Source organism: Chinchilla lanigera, unplaced genomic scaffold, assembly GCF_000276665.1.
Source record: "Chinchilla lanigera isolate Chin_1 unplaced genomic scaffold, ChiLan1.0 scaffold00052, whole genome shotgun sequence".
Taxonomy (NCBI): Eukaryota; Metazoa; Chordata; class Mammalia; order Rodentia; family Chinchillidae; genus Chinchilla; species Chinchilla lanigera.
In genome coordinates, this window is record NW_004955453.1 from 4,287,090 (window position 1) to 4,309,300 (window position 22,211).

Consider the following 22,211-nt stretch of genomic DNA (forward strand, 5'->3'; position numbering starts at 1 on the left):
AAATTACAGGAGTGGTGAAGATGTGGACAAGACGGGAGCCCTCATGCACTGCTGGTGGGGATGTAAATGGTACAACCACTGTGTAAAAGAGCTTGGCAATTCTTCAACAAGTTAAAAACACAACTAACTGCTGGGCATGGTGCTGCATGTTTGTAATCCCTGCACTCGGGAGGCTGAAGCAGGAGGATCACCATGAGTTCAAGGCCAGCCTGGACTACATAACGAGATCCTGTCTCAAAACAAACTTCCTGTCCCAAATGGAACTACAGGATGCCCACTTCTGGGTATATATCTGTGAAAACTGAAAAGATCTTGAAGAGATATTTGGACACCCACAAGGTATGATCAAAAAATAGGTGAACTGGGGTTCTGAGGTTTATTTTGTTGTGTTTAATTTTTTATTTGTTTGCTTTTGTTTCTGCTTTTCTTCCCGTACCAGGAATCGAACTCACGACCTTGCACTTGCCAGGCAGGCGCAGTGCTGCTGAGCTACATCCCCAGCCCCTTTTGTTGTGTTTTCTACAGTAAAAGACACATTGCCATTAGTATCCCCTGGCTTCAAACACACTTATCCCATTGTTCTCGCCACTCTCTGAAGCAGCTCTGGGAGTCCTCTTTCGTGTCTTCTTTCGTGAGTGTCTTTACTTGTGCTGCTGTGGCTGCCTTGATGTCTGGAATTAATTCCAAACGGTTCCCTTTCCTGCTGGTTGATGCTGGGAAGAGCCAGAAGTCACATGCCGCCAGCCCTGGTATACAGGGTGATGAGGACGCACTGTCGTGTTTTTATTTGACAGAAATTGCCACAAACATTTGATCAGTGAAGATGATTTTAAAATAATATAATTTTAATTTTAAATAATATAATAATATAATATTATTATAGTAAAACACACACTGCCCTCAAAATCCTCGCCCTTACTACAAATGCACTTATCCCATCACTCTTGGCGTTGTGTCTTTTACTGTGATAAGTTACTCTTTAAGATTTAAGCATTCACCGTATTTTTCAATCATGCCTGTATAACAGCATTATTTGCAACAGCCAAATGCCCACCGGGGAAGGTGGGTAAATAAGATATGGTCTGCACACCAGACGAACTTCTCCAAGCTTGAAAAGTTCCTACGTGGGGCTGGGGATTTAGCTCAGCGGCACAGCGCCTGCCCGGCAAGCGCAAGGTCACGAGTTCGATCCCTAGTACTGGGGGAAAAAAAAAGTTCCTACATCTCATTACTTACTACCTCACTGCAGAATCCTGAGGACATTATGCTGAGAATAATAAGCCGGTCACAAAGTCCCAGCAGTCCAATTTACAGAGAGCCCGGCACCGTGGCCATGCCTGTAATCCTAACTACTAAGAAGGCTGAGGCAGGAGGATCAAAGTTCGAGTCCAGTCAGGACAAAACAATGAGTTCTTGTCTCAAAACAACAGAACAACAACGACGACGACGGCATTGTGCTACAGCTGAGTGGAAGAGCACTTTCCTCGCTGGGTGGTGTGCGAGGCCTTGGGCTCAATGCCCGGCACCAGAAAGCAAAATGGAAAGCAAAATGTCTGACGGCAAAGACCAAGGGGAGGGAGAGAGGAGAGCTGACAGATGTGGAGTTTTCAGATGTGCAGGATGAGTAAGTTCTAGAGCTCTGTTTCCCAACAATGTAAATAGTCTTTTTTTTTCCCTAGCACTACATCCCTAACCAGCCCCCTTTTATTAAAAAAATTTGAAGACAGTATCTCATTAAGTCACTAAGTTTCATAGGCTGGGCTTGAAGTTGCAATCCTCCTGCCTCAGCCTCCCAGCAGGTAGGATTCCAGGTGTGCACCACCTGCACTAATTTCCCACCTACACTATTTTGAATTACGCAGCTCGGTGGTATTAGCACCATTTACCCTGTTGGCTGGGCGCGGTGGCCGGGCAGGCTGCTGCGACATCCACCAGGACCCTGTGTCTGGTAGCTCAGTGCAAAAGGGACTGGGCCGGGGTGCAGGCCTGCTCTTCCTGGTGCCCATGCCCGGCCCTGGGCGGCAGGGACTGAGGAGATGGGCGTGAAGCAGCCTGAAGCCAGCGCTCCGTGTGACACACACTATGCAGAGGCCATCCCCATTCACCCAGGGACACTGCGGGGTCTAAAGTGACCCAAGTAGTGCAACTTTGTGCTTCTCCACAGCAGCGTGTATTCCAGCTGGGGCACCTTGGTCATCCCCAGGGATGAAAGCGGGAGAGACCTTACCTGGACGGCCGACGACCTGGAGTCCCTTAAGGAGCCACCTGCTGCTTTACTGAATGGTTTTCCTTTTATTTTGCATTCTTTTGAAAATGTTTTCAAAGTGTCCTCAAATTCAGCAAAATCTAAATACTGCAAAACAGAACATAAACAACAGCACAAAACAAACGGTCTAATTAATAAGCGTGCAAAGGCCCTGAACAGACATTTCTACAAAGAAGACACACACAAGGTCAGTGGTACATCAAAGGGCTCAACACTGGACCCAACACACAGGAGGCTGAGGCAGGAGGGTTGCCTCAAATTCAAGGCCAGTCTAGGCTACACAGTGAGTTGAAAGTAAACCTGGACTATATAACAAGACCCTGTGTCAAAAAATAACTAACTAAATAAGCAAATAATAAATACAGAATAAATAAAGTGCTCAAAATCACCAATTTTCAGAGAACTGCAAATCAAAACCACAGTGGAATATCACCTCTCACCTGGTAACGCCTATTATCTAAATGAGCAGAGGGGGCCAGGGATATAGCTCAGCAGCACAGTGCTCGCCTGGCAAGCACAACACTGTGAGTTCAACTCCCGCTACCAAAAATAAGTAAATAAATAATAAAAGAGGAGAGGTAACAACCGTTGGCAGGAAGGAGAGAAGAGACTCCTTGTACGCTGTGGGTGGGGGTGCAAATGGCCAGTATGGAAAATGGTACGTGGTGGGAGGGGCTCAAAAAATTAAAAATGGAACTAGCGCCTGATCCAGCAATCCCACTGCCGGGTACCTATGGAAAGGACTGAAAATCAGTATTTCAGACAGACACCTGTACTCCTACGCACAGCACAGCCTCACTTGCAAAAGCCACGCTGAGAGATGAAAGAAAAGCGTGTAGCTGGGTGCAGCTAGCTAGGAGCACAGCTGTCATCCAAGCACTCTGGGAGGCTGAGGCAGGAGGATCACAAGTTCAAGCCAGGCTGGGCAACTTAGCAAGACTCTGTCTCAAAATAAAAAACAATTTTCAAAAGGCTGAGATGGAGCTCAGTGTGAGGCTGTGGGTTCAATCCCCAGTACTGCAAGCAGCAGCAGTGGTAGTAGCGGTAATAATAATAATGCGGTACATACACACAATGGAGCATTCACCAACCTCAGGAAACTGTGCCCTGTGGAGACACAGATGGACCTAGAGGACGGACGCTAGGTGAAAAACGCCACACGCAGAAAGGCAAACACTGCATGATCTCGCTTTTGTTTGTCTGTTTGTTTTGTTTTACAGACAGGGTCTCGCTATGTGGTACAGCCTGGCCTCAGACTTGCAGCGATCCTCCTGCCTCTGCCTCCCGAGTACAGGGACTTGCATAATCTCACTCATATAAAATGCAGTCGAACTCACAAAAGTAGAGTAGAATGGTGGTTGCCAGGGGTCGGGAAAATGGGGAGATGTTGGCCTAAGGTACAAAGTTCCACTCAAGTGAGATGAGCACAGCCTGCAGGCTTAATATTCAACACGGGGACTGCAGCTGACGGCGCTGACCCGTGTACTGAAAGTGTGCTAAGAGAGCAGATTTTGGTTCTTACCACCAAAAGAGCAATAGGGAAGTGTATATACAAGGCCACAGGTGTATTAATTAGCTTGATGGTGGTGATCATTTCACGAGGTGTATCAAAGCATACGCTCTATGCCTTAAATATGTGTATTTTTGTCAGTTACACCTCAGCGAGCCTTTAAAAAGGAACAGCATAATTCCAGCACTGAAGGAGGCTGAGGCAGGAGGATCACAAGCTCGAGTCCCACCAGGACAACTTAGCGAGACTCTGTCCAAAATAAAAAACATATAGAAGGACTTCTAGAAGGACTCTATGAGTGGCTTGACTGTCACTAACAGAAAATAAAGTGCTACGTGCTGCAGTCTGAACAGGTCGGATGCCTAGCAGGAGGCCTGAATGGCTTTTGACTTAGTATTGCACACCCCTGGGAATCTGTCATCTGAAGTGGACTTAGAAATAAAGCCTGTGACACAGAACAGGTCACAGAAAGTCATTCAAGTACAGGCGGCGTCACCGGTGAGCTTCAGGCGCAGCACGCGGTGGTCACCTCTGTTTGGAACATGCGCTGCGCTATTTAGAGAAAATAACAGGTGGAAAATTACAGAACGGAAGATGAAGAGGTGAGCGGAGCGGTAACGAGATATCACAAGGCACCGAAGCGGCGGCATCTCTGAAGCCCAGGGGCTCTGGGCCGCCCGCACCCACCTCTTTCACGAGTCCCAACAGCTCTGACTCGTGAGCCAGGACGTCGCCCATGGCGCTGCCAGGAGTCCACAGCGAGTCCCCGCGAGGCGAGCAGATGAGACCCGGCGTCCTCGTCACCCCGAGGTATCCAACGGGGCAGGGAGCGGGAACTCCAGTGATGGCTCCTGGGGACCTGTGTGACAGGCAGCCAGGGTTACCCAGGGGAGGAGCAGGAGGCGGGGGGCTGCATCACAGCAGACGCGAGAAGGACGTCCCTGCCACGGGCTCCGGGGTGGAGGGAGTCAGGAGAGGAGGCGAGGAGCCTGCAGAGGCAGCCAAGGCCGGGGTGACCCTGCCCGAGTGTCGGGAAGGAGCCCGCAACACCTGGACCCCAGCCCAGCGAGACCCAGGACAGGCGTCTGGGCTTTCTGCGTTAAGCCACCAGGTTCACGTGTTTCGCACAGTGCCACGGGACACAGGCGGGCAGAGCCGAAAGCCGGGCCCGTGGCCACCTCCTGAGGGCCAATGGGTCTGGGCTCCGAACTACTGGTGCCACCACTGGCAAGTCGCCCGGACTCAGAGCCAGTTTCATCTGGAGGATAACACACAGGACTCATCAGAGCCCCTGCAGTTCTACGCGTGAGTCTGGCCCGGCGAGGTGGCACACGCCTGCAATCCCAGACTCAGGCGGCTGAGGCAGGAGGATCGTGGTGAGTTCAAGGCCAGCCTGGGCCACACAGTGAGTTCAAGGCCAGCTTGAACTGCATAGCGAGAGTCTGTCTCAAAAAATAAAAACAAGAGAACGAGTGAGTCCATGACTTTATGTTTTCAGCCAGGTCAGGAAGATCACATTTACTAAGGATTATGGTTTGGGTCCTAAAGGCCACCCAAAGCCTGCACCCCTAAGCCTTGGTCACCAGGTACAGGTGGAAACTTTGGGAGACGGCAGGAAGCACGGTCGCTGGGGGGAGCCCCGAGGGGACATTGGGACGCCAGTCTGCCTCTGTCCCTCTGTCTCCCCACAGCACGGAGCCAACTGACCCTGATGAAGCCCTGACTCCGTGAGCCAGAACGACTCTCTCCTCTAAGCTGTGAGAAGAAAGTCGGCCACTGTCTGAAGCACTCAGCCCGCCGGCCTTTCTCTGGACCCCGCCGGCCTCCTGGTACCTCTCACCGCCTCAGCCCCTGCACATGCGAACCAGGCTGCTCCCCTGAAACGCACTTCCTCCCCATTCCAAGCCGCGATTTAATGGGCGCCTGCCTCCTGGGCAAACTTGACTCAGCAATTCTCACTTGGTCCCAGCTTGACCTGCTTCCGGAAGCTCCCTTGAAACGCCCTCCCTCTCCTTGTCCTCATCAAGGCGATTCTTTCTCCATGGGGGCATCTCTGTATCCTACCCTATAATTATAACCAGGTTTCAAAAGCTGAGAGCGGTATTTAAATTTTCCCTAAAGGCTGAGAGTTGTATTTAATTTTTGTAACCACAGCACCTAGCAGAGTATTTAGTAAGACCCTGGACAAATAAATGAAGCCGGAACAAGGGGATGGCATTTTGGAAGGCCTGAAATAAGAATACTTTGTTGTTTTTGAGAAGTTAGGCTCCTCCTGGCCTCAGGGCCTTTGCACATACAATTCCTTTGCCTGGAAACCTTTTTTCTCCCCCTTCCTCACCTGGCCAATCCCTGTGCTTAAAAAAATGTCCTTTCTTTAGAGCAGTTATCCATGACTAGTGACCCATGAAGTGAATGTGAGCCACCGCACACCATTACGGGGTGTTGTAGTGTTCTGCCACTTTTAGCAGTTACAGAACTTTCTCCTAAGCCTTTTCTTTTCTTTTTTTTTTTTTTTTTGGTTTTTCTCCGGTACCGGGAACCGAACTCAGGACCTTGCGCTTGCCAGGCAGGCGCTTTGCCGCTGAGCTAAATCCCCAGCCCCTCTCCTAAGCCTTTTATCCTAACAGCTATAGTTTACAGAGGGTTTATTGTACGCCAGACACCACGCAAAACGCTTCACATTACTGTCCCTAGTACACCCCTGAGGTGAATGTCATTTACATTCTCCTTTTACAGATGAAGCAATTGAGCTGCAGCCACCGCTCCTAAGTGACAAAGTAAGAATTTAAATCCACGCTGATTCTAAGCACTGCACCGTATTCCCTCAAATTTAGACCATCTGAGTCAGAACCTGCTGGGAAGTTTGTGCAAGGGAAAACCCCTGCTCCAGCCTGTTGCTCCTGAGCACCCGGGCAGGTGTCCAAACGTCCAGAAATCTGCCTTTTAAGCAAGCTCCCTGGGTGACTTCTGCACATATTCGAATTTGAGAACTCGAATTTGAGGGCTCTAACTCCTGCGGACGCTAGGGAAGACTTCAGTTGCGCCGCAGCGTCAAAATTCCTGAAAGATTTAGGGCCTGGAAGCTGGCTGGATAAAGTAAAGACGACGGGATTTGGGCGGGTGACGAATTCGCACAGCAAGCCCCGTGTTTTTGCTTCATTCTGTGAAGCTAAACCCGGTCTGGGTGTCTGGGGGGCAAGCTGGTTGATAAAATGAAGGGGCGATCGAAAAGCCCCAGGCCCTCTGCTCGCACCGCCACTACCCCGCCGGACCGAGGCGGGGAGGCCCCTCCAATTTTGGCCCCCTGCAGCAGAGGTCAGGGACCTTCACAGCCGGAAGCCAAACTTTCGGGAAGCAGGGGGCTGGCCCTTGGGATGCGCGGGCGGCCAGCTCAGGCCCTTGCGGGTAAGAGCCCTGGACCGCGGGCGAGAGGCGGGAGCATGCACACGGGGGTTTCCTCGAGACAAGGGGTCAGGGAATCTCGGCCCTCCGCCCTCCGCCCCGCCACTGCCCCTCCCGAACCGGACTGCGGGGCCGGCGGCGGCGATGGAGGGCCCTGCGCGCTGGGGCACCGCTTACCTGCTGCTCCGCGGCCAACACAGCGCTCACCCAGTCCGCGCTCCGTCACCCGGGCAACCGCCGCCGCCGGGGCGGCTCAGCCAATCGCAAGGCGCGGCCGGCGCGGAGCAGCCTGGGAGGAAAGGCGGCCGCCCGAAACTTGCAGGCGGCGGAAGTGAGGCTTCACAGCTGGAAACCAAACTGGGGTTCACCTCTCGGCGCCTCGGTGCCTGCCCTCTGCACGACTCGTCACTCCTTCGCTCATTCATTCGTTCGTTTTCACAAACGGTCCCCGGGATGACCTGGAGCAGGTTCAAGCACAGGGGCTCGTTGTCTCACAGAGAAAACAAAACAGGCCGTGAGATTACAGTGGGTTGTGTTGTTCGCGGAAGGGAAAGTAGGCGTGGTTATTCCCATTTTGCCCGAGCAATCTGGGGTAGCGAGGACCGGGAGGGACGCCCGGGATCGGCTCCAAAGCTCCGGCCCAGAGTTCCGCCCCACTGCGCCGATCTCCAGAAAGTATACAGACTTTTTAAAAAATGTGACATTTGAGGTTTTAAAAACAAGGCAGGAAAGCTGGGGATGTAGCTCAGTGGCAGAGCGCTTGCGTAGCATGCACAAGGCCCTGGGTTCCGCCCCTGCACTACAAGAAAGAAACGGAGAGCAAAATAAAACGGGAGCTCAGATCTCACTCTGTGCCCGCGTTGCTTTTGAACTGATGTTCAGCAGCGCTCTGCACCTGCTAGTGGCCAACTGTGGCTGACGGGTGGGGACGTGGCCCTGCCTGGACGGAAAACCAGCTCCCGACGGTGGAAGCAGCCGGGGCCAGACAGGCAGGAGGCGCGGAGAAGCCGCCCCTGGAAAGGGCCACAGTGTCCCCAGCCCCTGCCTGGCAGGAAGGGGTCCCTGTTCCCCTTGGCTTGAGAATACAATTTCCTAGCCATAAGAAAAACAATAAATGTGCATTAAAAGCACAACTGTGGCTAGGGTTATCCGACAAAATACTGTACAGGATATCCGGTTAAATTTGACTTTCAGATGATTTTTCTAAGTACGCTCATACCTCAGTACGTGCCAGTAATTCCACCCAGACCTCAGGATGAGTGCTGAAACCCACAAGGCCCTTAAAAAACCAAGAAGAAAAAAGACGCAGTGAGCGCTGGGTTTGACAAGTGCTGAAGCCAGCCGCTGCTACGGTCTGACTGTATGTCCTCACGGCGTGTCTTATTTCTTGTGCATATAGGACGCTGTATTGTTTTGTATTCTTATTTGCTAAATTGGCAGCCCCGTGTATGGCCAGCACCCTGCCAAGCGGGTTGCATAGATTTTTCTAATTCTCACCACATATCCATGGCATGGACAGCAGTTCAGCAATTCATGATTTTTTTTTTCTTCCCAGTACCGGGAACCGAACTCACGACCTTGCACTTGCCAGGCAGGCGCTGTGCCGCTGAGCTAAATCCCCAGCCCCAGTAATTCACGGTTGACAGTGCCGTGCTTTAGCTGAAGCCTGTGTTCCTAGAAAACAGCCAGTTAAGAAATCCTTCCCACCTTTGCTTTCCGAAATCCCCACCCTTTGTGCTCTAGGAAGCAGCTTAGGGAAAACCTGATCTGGATAAGACGAAACTCATAGACTCGCAGATGTCACGCTTGTTTCCCTGGGACAAGGACAGTCACAGCCCTCTCAGTCCCCCTCCTGGGTTGCCTCATGGTGGGTTAGCTGAGATTAGAACTGTTTGACCCCCACCCTCACACCAGTCAGGCACAAAGACATTTCCAGATTGGCTGATCACCTGCTTCTCCACTGACTGCTAAACCAGCCCACCTGTAACCTGCCCACAACTCCCTGTGCAGGTTTAACCGAAAGCCATCCTGTGTTTGACTTTCTACAGGCCAAATGAAATAATTTTTTTTTTTTTTTTTTTTTGAGACAGGGTTTTGCTTTGTAGTTCTAGCTGGCCTTGAACTCACTATATAGCCCTGGTCTCAAACTCACGGCGATCCTCCTGTCTCAGCCTCCCAAGTGCTAGGGTTATAGGCATGCGCTATCACCCCCAGCTTTTGAAATCCATCTTCTTACATGTCCAAGTTTTGTCTTCGAGAAGATCAACAACATGGGGCACACAGAGGTTAAGAAACTCTTGAAAGTTCACACAGCTGGGGAGACCAGGTCTCAGTGTAGGCCTTGGTGCCTCTGAGCCCTGAACTCTGAGTAACACGCGCGCACACACACACACACACACACACACTCACTCACTCACGCACCCTCCTGCTTTGCTTTCCTTTCTGAGTGTGTTGCCTGACTTCCAGTAATATGTCACTGTGTGGCGCACTTTGAAACCTACAGCCCCGGCCATGACTGCAGCTGCGTTGAGTCCTAACCGCCTGACTGGCTCTGAGTAACCCTGGCTGGTTTTCCCCACATAGTCTTCCAGCACACTATAAATAGACAAAACCATGGGAGTGGTGGGTGGAGCCTTGGGATAGGATTCTGGCAGCAGGAATGTGCCGGGCTCTCGGTGTTAGCCTGAGATAAACCAGGTACGTTCTGGTTTGGAGGAGTTACTTTTGTTCTTCCTACTTTATATGTGGTACGAGAAAAAAATATGGGAAATGTTTAAATTTTTTATTTGTTAAAATGTATTACAGTAAAAGACACACTGCCAGGAATCCCCACAAACACACCCCCTCGCTTGCCTTGTTTCTTGGCCGCAGTGACTGGGCCAGCTTGCACGTGCGACCCAGACCGAACTATTCCTTCTTGGGGTTTCTCTGGAAGTGTGGTCAGGTCACTGGGGAATGAGACGCAGGGCGGCCTCCAGCCGCACCCCTCACCACATGGGAACGCCTGGGAAAAGGAGGCCACCGCCCAAGAGATGCCGAGACCACTCTGTGCCCTGCTGTGTGACCCCTAGAGCCGCCCTCGATTGTTCTCGAAGCTTCCCTGTCTCTTCCGGGAGCTTCGCCCGCCCAGCAGCTTTCAGACCAACCAGTTTTCCTACTGAAACGGCTCAAGTGTCCCCTGAGATGTGTGGAGGTTTCCGCCGCGCACCAAGCAATGCCAGCAGGCGTCCAGCGATTCCCTTCCCTTCTGCCGCTGCTGCAGGACTTGATTCCCCGGACTTCTGGTGTCAGTCACAGCGGAGTGCTATCATCTCTGCTTCTCACCAAATGGCTGTGAATAGAGATTCCCTGGACTCCCTCTTTGGGTTCTATTGATAAGCCAGCAAGCCTCATACAACTCAGGGCAGCCCTGCTAGCTTACATAAAGGCTGTTGTCATATAAAGGCTGCTTATTGTAAAGGATTTTACAGGAGACACGAATAAGCAGGCAGAGGTGGCGCGCTCAGGGCAGGCGCAGGGAAGGCGCACAGTGCGTGGATGGCCCCAGGTTCCCCGTAGCTCGGGAACCTCGAGCTCCAGGACACTTGGATTCAGGAAGTGTGTGGGGCCAAGAACGCCAAGCTTCTGACCACAGCTCGGTCTTTCTGGTGACCAGCCAACACTAGGACCCAACAAAAGTCACCTTGTTAGAACAAAAGACACGCCGGTCACCCAGACCCAAGGGATGGAAGCGCTCTGTCCCGGAAGCCAGGGCCACAAACCAAATGTGTATTTTTCTTATTAGTTTAGTGTCACATCAGCTAAAAGTGGCTCCACAATGAAGGATTCATTTTTGTTGTTGTTGAGGTTTGGCATTGACTTTTGAGACGGGGTCTCACTATGCAGTTCAGGCTGGCCTCGAACTCACTATGTAGCCCAGGCTGGCCTCCAACGTACAGTGATCCTTCTGCCTCAGCCTCCCCAGGGCTGAGATGACAGGCGTGCGCCACCACACCCGGCCTCGAATCCTTGGAATGTATAGAATTGTTTAGCCACTATCTTCAGCCACACACTGGACGTCAAAGGCACTGAGGGCTGGGGATGTAGCTCAGTGGCATAAGCGCCTGCCTGGCAAGCGCAAAGTCTTGAGTTTGATCCCCGGTACCGCAAAAAAAAAAAAAAAAAAGGGCACTGACTGAGCTCTGCATTCAGGGGCACTGGACAAACCTGAGTCTTTGGTACCTGACAGCCCTCTGGGGGCTTCAGCCTGGGCACTGTGGGGTGGGAGGCTGCTGCCCAGCCTGTGAACGAGTCTGCCTTTGGGGCTGCCTGGTGCACTCCCGGTTGAAGGGTGAGGAGCTGAGGCCACCGGCAGAGAGGCAGAGAGCTGGCCATGGCCACCCCCGGCTGGATAAAAGGATTAAGCCACCACCCTTAAGCACAACGACCTGATCCAAGCCTCCTGGGCTTGGGGCTTCTGTCTGGGAGCTCCAGGGGGAGGTCCCTTCACCGCCTAGGGAGGGCGCAAGCCCGGACCTGGATCTGAGCAGTGCAGTGAAGTCCAGGCATAAATCTAGAGACCAGTTACAGTAAGGCGTTGCTTAGGCTAAAAATATCTCCTTCCAGGAAAGCTGCTTTTAGGTCGCTGCTGAAGATTCACTACGTTTGGGGCACTCAGAGCCATGGGAATGGGGGACCTGTGTCCTGCTCTGCCCCAAAGGCACACCCAAAGCTGCTTCTGCACAAAGCAGGGTTTCTTGGAAGGAGCATGATGGCCAGAAATGTATTTCTCCCAGGAGTGCTCTCTGCTCGGGGAGACCAGGATCCGTCTGCAGGGAGCGTCTCTCCTCGCTGACCCCAGGGCCTGAGTCACAGCACAGCCTCAGTAGGTCTAAGGGAGCATCAAGCCTGGAAACGGGCTTCCCAAAGGGCAGCCATGGCTTCCGGACTGTGAGGTTCTCCCCAGCGTGTTCGTGGTTACAGCATGCTTTAAGGGAGAAGGATTACTCAGTCGTAAGCAGCGTAAAATTACACATACACGGAACATACACAGGGCTGCAATGAGCCTAGAGCCGTGGCTGGCGCTGTGCAGTGGTTGGCACTGAAGAGGGGGTGCTCGGGGGTCACGCCTGGGCGAGTTCCTGGCGGGTGGACACAGCGTGGGGGCCAGTGGGGCTGGGAGGCACGCCTGTCACCTGCCTGTCACCCTCTTTGGTGGGGGGATTCCTGCAAGCCCTAGGCGTTTCCCAGCCTCCTTGGTCCAAACCTTCTTTCCCTTAGGACAGTCACTGGCTTTCACAGTGAGGCCCACAGGCAGCCTGCGGGGACACAAAGCAACGCCCGGGCTAATGAATGGTCTATTTTGTCTCCCTGTGCTCCCCACTGCCTCTGTCAGTTGTCAGCATTCCAATCAATTTGTTTTTTTTTTTTTTTTTGTCTTTTTGAGACAGGGTCTCGCTATGCAGTTCAGGCTGGCCTTGAGCTCACTTTGCAGCCCAGGCTGGTCTTGAATCGCAACCATCCTCCTGCCTCAGCCTCCTGAGTGCTGGGATTACAGGTGTGTACCACCATGCCTGGCTCAAATTTGTATTTTTTAAATATAAAAAAAGTTTTAATCATAAAAAGAATGGTTTATTATGCTTAACAATAAGAAAGAACGATGTGGGATAACAGAAGATGTGTGTAAGGAATATCAAATACCCACTCACCCTGTCCCTACCTGCACTGTCCCGTGTGCCGGGCCAGACAGAGGGCTGGGGTAAGACGCAAGCGCCTTTCTGCCCCAGGACGAGGCCTCTTCTCCTACAGGCATCTGAGACGCTGTGCGGGGAGGGAGGAGAGGCTGTGAGAGGCCAAGGGGGAAACCTGGGCTGGGCCGACAGTCCGGTGTGTGGGGGAAGCTGTGGCCCCCCCAGGGTGGGGATGCGGGACCAGGAAGCCGAGGGCCAGCTGGCTGGGCTCCAGCGGGACACAGGGAGGGACTCGCCCTGTGCAGGCCAGGCTCAGGCACACGGAGGCTGCAGAAGCAGTAGTGTTTCCTCTTTACCAGCCTGCCTATACCTCCAGCCCTGTGACACCCAGGCAGCCTCCCTCTTGCCCTCCCTGCCGCAAGCTCTGTGTAGTCATGGCTGGCCCTTTCCTTCCAGGACCCAACTCCTGGTGGCCCCCACCTGTAATCTCAACACACTGGGAGGCTGAAGCAGGAGGGTTGCGACTTTGAGCCCAGCCTTGGCAACTTGACAACTTAGTGAGACCCTGTCTCAAAAAACAAAGATCTGAGTATGCAGCTCAGTGCAATTCCCGTACCACCACGACTTCCAGTGGCAAAAACCTTCCTCACAACGGTGGGAGCCAGAAGGGCTCTGCAGGGGCTGGGAAGCTGGGGCAGCTCCTGCCCTCTGCCTTCCCTCTGTGTGGCCTGGGGCTCTGTGTCGCTCAGCAGAGAACCAGAGAGGACCCACGGAGGCCTGGGGTCTGGGACCCTGAGGGTCTGTCCCTGTCCTTCCCCTGGGGCAGCGGCAGCACCTGCCCAGACTGTCTGAATGCCTGAACGCCATGCCGCTCCCACACAGATGAAGCTGCGCTTGAGGCCCCACACTGACCGAGACCAGCCGGCCCCTCAGGCTCCCAGGACTGAGTGCTTCTTGCTAGCAAGGAGGAGGAGGGGAGGGCCTGAACCCCTGTCCCCTGTTCCCTCTCCCTGTGGCTCTGGGAGGAGTCCCAGGACCCTGGGGTGAAGTGCTGGAGCAGCAGAGACTCTGAGAGGGGTCCAGGGCTAAGCCTCCTCACCTGGGAGCCCCAGCTTTGAGTCCGGGCTGGGAGCCATTGTGAGAAAATGATGTGAGCCCCGCCCACCCTGAGCCTTCAAGCGTGCTCAGCCTGTCTGCGGGCCTGGAGCCCAGCAGAGGCGCAGAGGATGCAGACACACAGCAGGCTGATTCCAGAGCCCAGGGTGTGAATGCATCATCCAACGGGGTGCAGTCGAGGCTCACACAGCTGCTGTCTGCCACCCCACCCACCCCCATCCCAGCAGTGACATCACACACATGGGGATGCCCTGCCCCCACCCCACACGGGGAAGCTTGGCCTCTGGTTCCACCAGCTCCGGGGTAGTAGGTCCCAGCAGCAGCATCTGGGATGGGACATGGGACTGCTGCGGCTGGAGGCTCCGGAGTTGCTGGAACCCCATCCAGAAATTCCAGGAGAGAGGGAAGAGAGTGAGACAGAGAGAAGAAGAGAGAGGGGGAGAGAGAGACAGACAGACAGACAGACTGAGACGACAGGGCTGCTATGGTTTGTGTCTAGATGTCCTCCCAAAGCCTCATGTCTCATGCAGTCATGGGATGGGGCGGGCTTTTCAGAGGCAGCTGAATCTAGAACTCATCATTGATTCATGGTCCAGTGCTGGGATTAAGGGTGTGAGTGCCACACCTGCCCTAGGGCGGGTAGCCTGCATACAGTATAAGGGACAGAAAGACTCTTCTCTCCCTCTCTTCGCTTGCTTGCTTCTGCTGTCTTCCACTGCCACGAACTGTTGCCCCTTTGCCATGTGCCACTCTGCCTTGGAGCCAGCTGATAATGGACTGAAACCTCCACAAACTGTGAGCTAACTAAACCCTTTCTCCTTTAACTTTGGAGGTCAGATATATTGTCTCAGCAATGAGAAAACAGTAACTAAGACAGGGGGTCTGATGGGCGTCCTCAGGCCACTACTTTGGGAGCCCCAGCTGTAGTATGATTGAAAACTATGGTGAATGTTTACATTTTTAAAGAATTGTTACAGCAAAAGACACATTACTATGAATCCCCCGAAACCCCTGGCGCTGCTCAGACACATCATCCCTCATTGTTGCCACTTTCTGGAGCAGCTCCGGAGTCCTCTTTCCTCAGTGTCTTTAGTTGTGCTCTTGTGCCTGCCTCGATGTCAGGAATGCATTTAAAACATTTCCTTTTCACGGTCATTTTGACTTAGGGGAAGAGCCAGAAGTCACACAGTGCTAGATCCAGGGAATAAGGCAGATGAGGACACGCTTTTTTTTTACAGGCCTGGCTTCCTGTTGGATGGCGCTGCGCTCAGCAGCAGCATTCACTATATTTTTTATCCCATCTATAAAGACACTCAGGAAAGAGGACTCCAGAGCTGCTTCAGAAAGTTTTGAGTAGCCCGGCGTGGTGGCGCACGCCTGTAATCCCAGCACTCGGGAGGCTGAGGCAGGAGGATTGTTGGGAGTTTGAGACCAGCCTGGGCTACAAAGTGAGCTCAGGCCAGCCTGAACTACACAGCAAGACCCTGTCTCAAAAAAAAAAAACCACACAAAAAAACAAACAAAACCCTCCCCCAGAAAGCAGAAAGTTGTGAGAACGAGGGGATAAGTGTGTTCACTGTGGGGAGGATTTTGAGGGGGATCCCTGGTAGTGCACCTCTTACTGTAACATATTGATTTGAACACTCACCGTATACTTGGATCACCTCGTATGGAGGCTGTCTGTTAGGGTGAGGTACTGGAGGCGCAGGGTGAGACCAGGTTTCAGAACTCTGTCTTCCGAGGTGGCTGGGTGCTGGCACCTACTGTGGGGGGCAGAGGCCGGGGGCACTGCAGCTGACCCAAAGTGTCCTGTAATTGAACCCCTTCTGCTTGCATCGAGGAGGGAGGGACCAGGAAGATGGGAGCTCTGGGGAAAAGATGAAGGTACTAACTCCACTGGGGGCCACACCCCATGGACGTCAGTTGTGGATGGTGGGAGGTGACTACCGTGCCTCAGTTTCCCTTCTCCCCTTCTTCCATAGCAGGGAACCAGCCAGTTTTGGCTGGGCACCTACTCGCATGTGAGTCACTGCTGGCCAAGGCATGCAGCAGAAATGGGGTGCAGGGTTTTTGGGGAGTGTTTCTCGGGGGAAAGCTTGTAGCCCTAGCATTCCAGTTCCTTTCTTGTCCCCAGTGGTGGGAAGCACAGGTGCACCCCGAGTCTCGAGGTGAGCTTGGGCAGGGCGGAGGCATGGCGGCTGTACTAGTCCGCTAGGGCTGCTGTGACAGATGGCGGCAGACAGTGCAGCCGTGGGCTACAGGAAGTCCCCGGGCCGACAGCCAGAGGTTGAAGTCAAGACGTCAGCCTGGCTGGCCGCTTCTGGGAGCTCAGAGGGTGAATCTGGTTCCCGCCTCCCTCCTGGCTTCCGGTGGCTGCCTGCGTCCCTTGGCGCTCAGCCGGCAGCCGGGTTCTGAGTGGCTGTGGCTGCGTCTTCTCCTCTGCTTACAAGAACAGGTTGGATGTAAGGCCCGCCTGTCTCCGGCGTGACCTCATCTTAACTAATTACACCAGGACCCTTTTCCAGGGAGGGCTGTGAGGCTCTGGGTGGAAAGGAGCAGGGGTGACAGCGTTCAGCTCAGTGCTGGGGCACGGACAGACGGAGCGTGGGCCCTGACACTGAGGCGCACCAGGCCGGGCACGCGGCCACCTTCATGGCACCTGTACCTTTCTCTGTGAGGGACTCTTGGACAGGGACCCGAAGGGGAGCTGAGTTTTCTTCACAGATGGGCAGGGGGTGCAAAACCACGAGGGGACCTGGGAGTCTGGGTGAAGGAGCCTCATGTTTGGTCCCAGGAGGACCGGCTGCCCAGGGGCTGGTGGCAGTGAGGGACTCTTAGCCCTGTCCCTGCTGCCCTCGGCACGCCTGGCCCCCCCTTGCGCTCTGAGCTCCAGGCACGGATCGGCAAGGGTGGCCCCAAGGCCAGAGGGCAGCAGGGTGTGCCTGGTCTGTCTGGTCACACAGACCTTAGTGACCCGGCCACCAGGCTCCACCTCGAGTAGGCGCCAGACCTTCACCCTGGGATGACCCTACTCTCGGCAGCCCAACCCGCCTGTCCTGCCAGTCCCGGTCAGGAGAAGGCTGTGGCCCCGGAGTCGGTTCAGCAAAGACAACTCGGGTCCCTATTTCCCTGCCAGAAGCGTCCCCAGCAGGCGCGGCAGAGGGTGTGGCCCTGCTATGGCTCTGACCCTGGGCCTCCCCACAGCGCAGACGAAGAGGCACAGGATGACCCGGACGGGCCTCTCCCTCCCGTGCCTCCCTTCCCCAGCCTGCCTGGGATGGCCCTCTCTGCGGGAGCTGTCCACGGCTGGGAAATAAACAGTTTCGGTTCCAAGAACAGCTCGGACAGGAGGGAAGGCCCGCCTCTGCCAGCCTGCTCTCTGGAGCCCGGCTGTAAGGGCAGCGGCGAGGGCAGGACAGGGGCCGGGCCTGCTCCTCGGGGGCAGTGGAACTTCATGGCTCCTGTCTTGGTTACTTTCCTCTCTTTGCTGGGACAAAATACCTGATGCACAAAATTAAGGAAGGAAAGGTTTATTTCGCTTATAGTTTATGGAGGTTTCAGTCCATACTTGGCAGGTTACAAGGGTGGCATGTGGCAGAGGGCTACAGTTCATGGCGGCAGAACACAGCAAAAGCAACAAGCACAAAAGGGAGGAATGGCGGCAAGCAGCTTCTTCCTCTCCCTTACATTTGCAAACTATCCACCCCAGGGCGGGTGTAGCTCTCACACCCATAATCAATCAAATTCTAAAAGCCTGCCCCACGGCCGCATGAGGCTTTGAGGGGACACCCAGACACGAACCATAACAGCTCCTGACCACAGGCTGCAGTCAGGGCTTCAAAGCCCCACAGACCTGAGCGGTCCAGGCCTCGAGATGGTCAGGTTTCAGGTGGACCTTCACCATCGCTGCAGGCAGTGCCAAACCGAGCCAAGATAAGAAGCAGATTTCCCTCCTCCATCCTGGCCCCAAGGACTCCACAGGGCTCTGACAGGTCCCAGTTCACCTTTTCTTTTCCTTTTTTTGTTTTGTTTTGTTTGGAGACAGGGTCCCACTATGTAGCCCAGGCTAGCCTCCAACTCATGGTGATCCTCCTGCCTCAGCCTCCCGAGTGCTGGGACTACAGTTGTGTGCCCCCACACGCGGCCCAACTCACCCTTCTAGAACCATCTGTCTCAAGGGATCGTGTGTGCCCGTCTAGTGGGAAGTGACAGATTGCAGTGGACACTGTCCCCACGTTCCCTTGAATCTGGGTTATGTGGGATGGGGCCTGGAGCTCGCCTCACACTGGGGAGTTCCTGAGGTGGGGTGTGGTGGGCCCCAACCCCTCTCCCAGGAGCCTGCTGGCCTCCAGCCCTCCTCAGCTCACTCTCAGAAGCTGTGGCTGCAGCCAGGCGGCCCCTCTGTGATCTCCGCCTGCGCAGCCTCACATGGCCTCCCAGGGAGAGGCAGAGCGCAGGGGGCCAAGTCCTGGGGGGAACGGGAGGGTCTCAGGGGCCCCACTAGAAGGCCGGCTGACCTGGGAGGCGAGTGTCTCCATCTGAATAACAGATGGTGCCCCCTTAATAACAGATTTTGTAATATCCCCTTTCCTGGCCTAAAATGAAGTTCTCAGATAGTTGGGGTTTTTTTTGAGACAAGGTCTTGCTGTGTAATTTAGGCTGGTATTAAACTCACTATGTAGCCCAGGCTGGCCTCAAACTTGCAGCAGTCCTCCTGCCTCAGCCTCCCGAGTGCTAGGATTACAGGTGTGCGCCACCACGCCCGGCCCAGATAGTTTTGAATTTTCCCACAATTTAAAAATCATCAAGATGCTCATGGTGGTGCACACTGGTGCACTGCTACATGGGATACTAAGGCGGGGAGTTAGTGGAGCCAGGAGTTCGGGAGCAGCCTGGGCAACACAGGGAGGCTCTGTTTCTTTTCCTTTCTTTTTGTCTTTTTGAGACAGGGTCTCACTATGCAGTTCAGGCTGCCCCTGAACTCACTACATAGCCCAGGCTGGCCTTGAACTCACAGTGATCCTCCTGCCTCAGCCTCTCTGTTTCTTAAAAAAGAAAAAAAAAAATAGGCCAGGCGTGGTGGTGCATGCCTATAATCCCAGCAATGAGGAGGCTGAGGCAGGAGGATCATCATGAGTTGGAGGCCAGCCTGGGCTACTTAGTGAGTTCAAAGCCAGCCTGAACTACCTATCAAGACCCTCTCTCACAAAGCCACCTCTTCTCCTTAAACCTCATTATAATGCCAGACTGTAACACAAAGAAATAAGAGGAAAGCAGCTTAGAAGCGCACACACATACGTATCAGCGCTCTGGCTGACTATACAGAAAGATGAAAGAAAGTCGGCTGCTGACGGTTTAGGCAGTCCGTTGGTGCCCTACGGGTCGTGATAACTCCATGGTGTGAGCCCTGCGAGTATCTTGGGTCTGTGTCTTTCCAGGGATGAGCAGCTCCAGTAGAATCTCACCCTGCACACACTGCAGGCAGCCAGCTTCATCGGGGAGGCTGGCCCGGAGGAGCCCGTGGTTGGGAGGGAGGCACCAGGGGCCTCAGCACCCGCACCCGGGAAGCGGGGCCCGGGCGGGGAGAGGACTGGATGTGGGCAGCCAGTGAGGCGGGGAGGCTGGGGAGCCGGAAGGAGACGCAGGGAGAGTGACCCTCTGCCCCATGGAAGGCACCCTCGCCTCCTGCTCTGCTCTCCAACCCCGAGGTCACTGGTAGTGACCTCACTCAGCCACTTGCTTCCCTGGATCCCCTCTGTCCCCTGAGCCCGAGCCTCGCCTTTCCCATGGGGGACTGCAGTGATTCCGGGTCTGACCCGCCCCTCCCAGCCCTCATTCCTGTTTAGTCTCCCAACTTTATCCGTGTAGTGCCCCATGGTAGGCTGCTCTGACAGAAAGCCACAAGCTGAGTGGCTGAAATGACAGATTTAAAGCCAGGCAAGGTGTGTGTGTCTGTAATCTCAGCACTCAGGAGGCTGAGGCAGGAGCCTCAAGTTTACGCAGGCTGAGGGATTTAGTGATATCCTATCTCAAAATAAAAAACAAGAAAGGGGTTGGGGACATATCCCTGGGCAGAGGCCCTGGACTCAATCCTTAGGTACCGCAAACAAAAATAATTAAAAAACCAACAAAACAGGCACCACCACCCGAACAGATTTATTGTCTCACAGTCCTAGGGCCGGAAGTCCAAGGCCGAGCTGTCAGTGGGGTTGGTGTCCCTCTCCAAGGCCTTTGGGTGGCTGTCTCTCGGGGTCCTCTGCACTGTCCGAGTTCTCATACCTTCATACAAGGTCAGGGTCAGGTGGGTTCGGGGCTCACACTTGCGGCCTCCCTCTGTATCAGTCCCCGCTTCCCAAGGCCCTGTCCTGAAATCTTCACACTCTGAGGGTGCCAGGGTTAAGGCTTTAGCCGGCGACCTGTTGGGGATGCGATTCAGTCCGCAGCATCCCCGGCGGCTCCTTTTCAAGCCTTCTTCTGGTGTTGAGGGCCAGAAATCCAAGCCTAGGACACTTGGGTTTTGCTTAAGCAAAGAAGAGAATGTGCTGCTCCGGGCGCGTCTCGGGCTGCGGGTGCAGGCAGGGCCGCTCAGGGGCTGCTCGAGGGTCCCCTTAGTTCACCCTCCTCTGTTCGTCACTGCCGTCCACACTGGTGGGTCCCGTGTCCCCCAGCGTCTCAGCACCAGCTCCGCTGCCGCAGCAGGACTGCATCCCACTTTGCTGAGAGACGAGCAGACCGAGTCCCTGGCTGGAGCACAGCCCCCGTCCCGAAGCGCTAGAAGCGAGCACGTCTCCTACTCACCCCTCTTGTCCTCATAAACGTAACCTCTGTGCCACAGCACAACTGTCATGGAGTCTGACCCCTGTTCATTTTCCCCAGAGATGATTTTAATCACAAGTGTATGCTGATAGAACTATTTTAGGAAGAATGAAATTCTTTTTCCTGGACCGGCATGTGCATGCCTGCTTGCAGGGAGCCGGGCCCTCTGTCCTGCAGCCTGGGCCTCTGTCCTTGGCTCCGCCGCTGGCTCGGGTGTTGCCGGGGGACTGAACACAGCTCTTATGGCACTCCGAGGAGAGGCTGGGGCACTGGGCCCAGGTCACCCGAGTGAGCCCCCCACGGCCAGGCCACCATGGCAAGCTGATACCTGGAGGTCTCGGGCCAGCTCCAACTCTGTATGTCCACTCGCAGGCACGGTCTGCCCTAATTGCCTGTGGGTTGTTTCCCTGTGCCCTGGATGGTTTCCCTCAGCTACAGTCTCAGGATGAGGCGTGTCCCAGGGAAGGGGTTGTTGCGGCTGCTCCTGCCCGCTCTGGGGCCTCTCAGCTTCATGGTATGACAAACACAGGGCTCCAGAAAAAAAGCAAGAAGTTTTTCAAAATATGGGCTGCTTCAGTCACATATGATGGCACATACATGTAATCTCAGCCACTAGGAGGCTGAAGCAGGAGGATCCCAAGTTCAAACCCAGCCCAGGTAATTTAGTGAGACCTTGACTCAAATTTAAAAAAAAAGGCCCGTGGTTATAGCTCAGTGCGAAGGGAAAACAAACAAACAAACAAACAAATGCAAAGTCCTTGACGGTGAACAGTACCTGCCATGGCGAGGACAGGGGCCTGGAGACAGGAAGCACCCTGGTGCTGGGTGTCACATGCGTGAGGGACCTGTCCAGCGGGCTGCAGCGGGGCAGGTCTGCTGCCATTTGGTCCGCCGTTTTCATTTCTGGGGACCTTGCCATTGTCTCTAGGAATGCACACGCGCCATTGGTAGTGAAGTCTGCCGCTTCCCGCAGACACTTCTGTCCCGCAGGGAAGGCCTTGCTTGTGTCTGGCTCATCTGTGCTGCTGGAGGGGATGTGGGGCCCTCAGCATCCTGTGGCCACACCCTCCCAGTGGCCGGGGACTCAGCTGTCTGCAGGAACCCAGTGCACCCTGACAGCGCCTCTCAGAGTGGGGGTCTCAGGGCCACGCAGCAGACTCACCCCAGGGCCCACTGAACCCACTAGATTCCTGACGTGAGCTCTGCCTCTGCTGTATCATTGCCACAGAGGCTAAGAAATAAGCACAACAGCTGGCCGTGGTGGCGCACGCCTGTAATCCCAGCACTTGGGAGGCTGAGGCAGGAGGATCGTTTGTGAGTGGGCTGCAAAGTGAGCTCAAGGCCAGCCTGAATTGCATAGCCAGATCTGTCTCAAACAAAAGGCCAAAAAAAAAAGAAAAAGAAATAAGCACAACAAACAGGTTTTGTAGTG

At 54.3% G+C, this 22,211-nt stretch overlaps 1 protein-coding gene across 14 annotated transcripts in view; it reads right to left on the reverse strand.

Annotated features, from left to right (window-relative positions):
- Armc9 (armadillo repeat containing 9) overlaps positions 1-7,459 on the reverse strand; it is a 92,009-nt gene extending 84,550 nt beyond the window's left edge. For 13 of the 14 annotated variants that reach the window (XR_001236179.1, XM_013519884.1, XM_005395397.2 and 10 more), the window contains exons 1-3: positions 7,356-7,459; positions 4,464-4,635; positions 2,228-2,353 (exon numbers count right to left, since the gene is read on the reverse strand). Coding sequence is in view for 13 of the 14 variants with exons in the window: in XM_013519884.1 (XP_013375338.1) it covers positions 2,228-2,353; positions 4,464-4,514 (177 nt within the window). In the remaining variant the exon portion in view is untranslated. The other variant, XM_013519880.1, reaches the window with a different exon arrangement.
- Between the last annotated feature and the right edge of the window lie 14,752 nt (positions 7,460-22,211).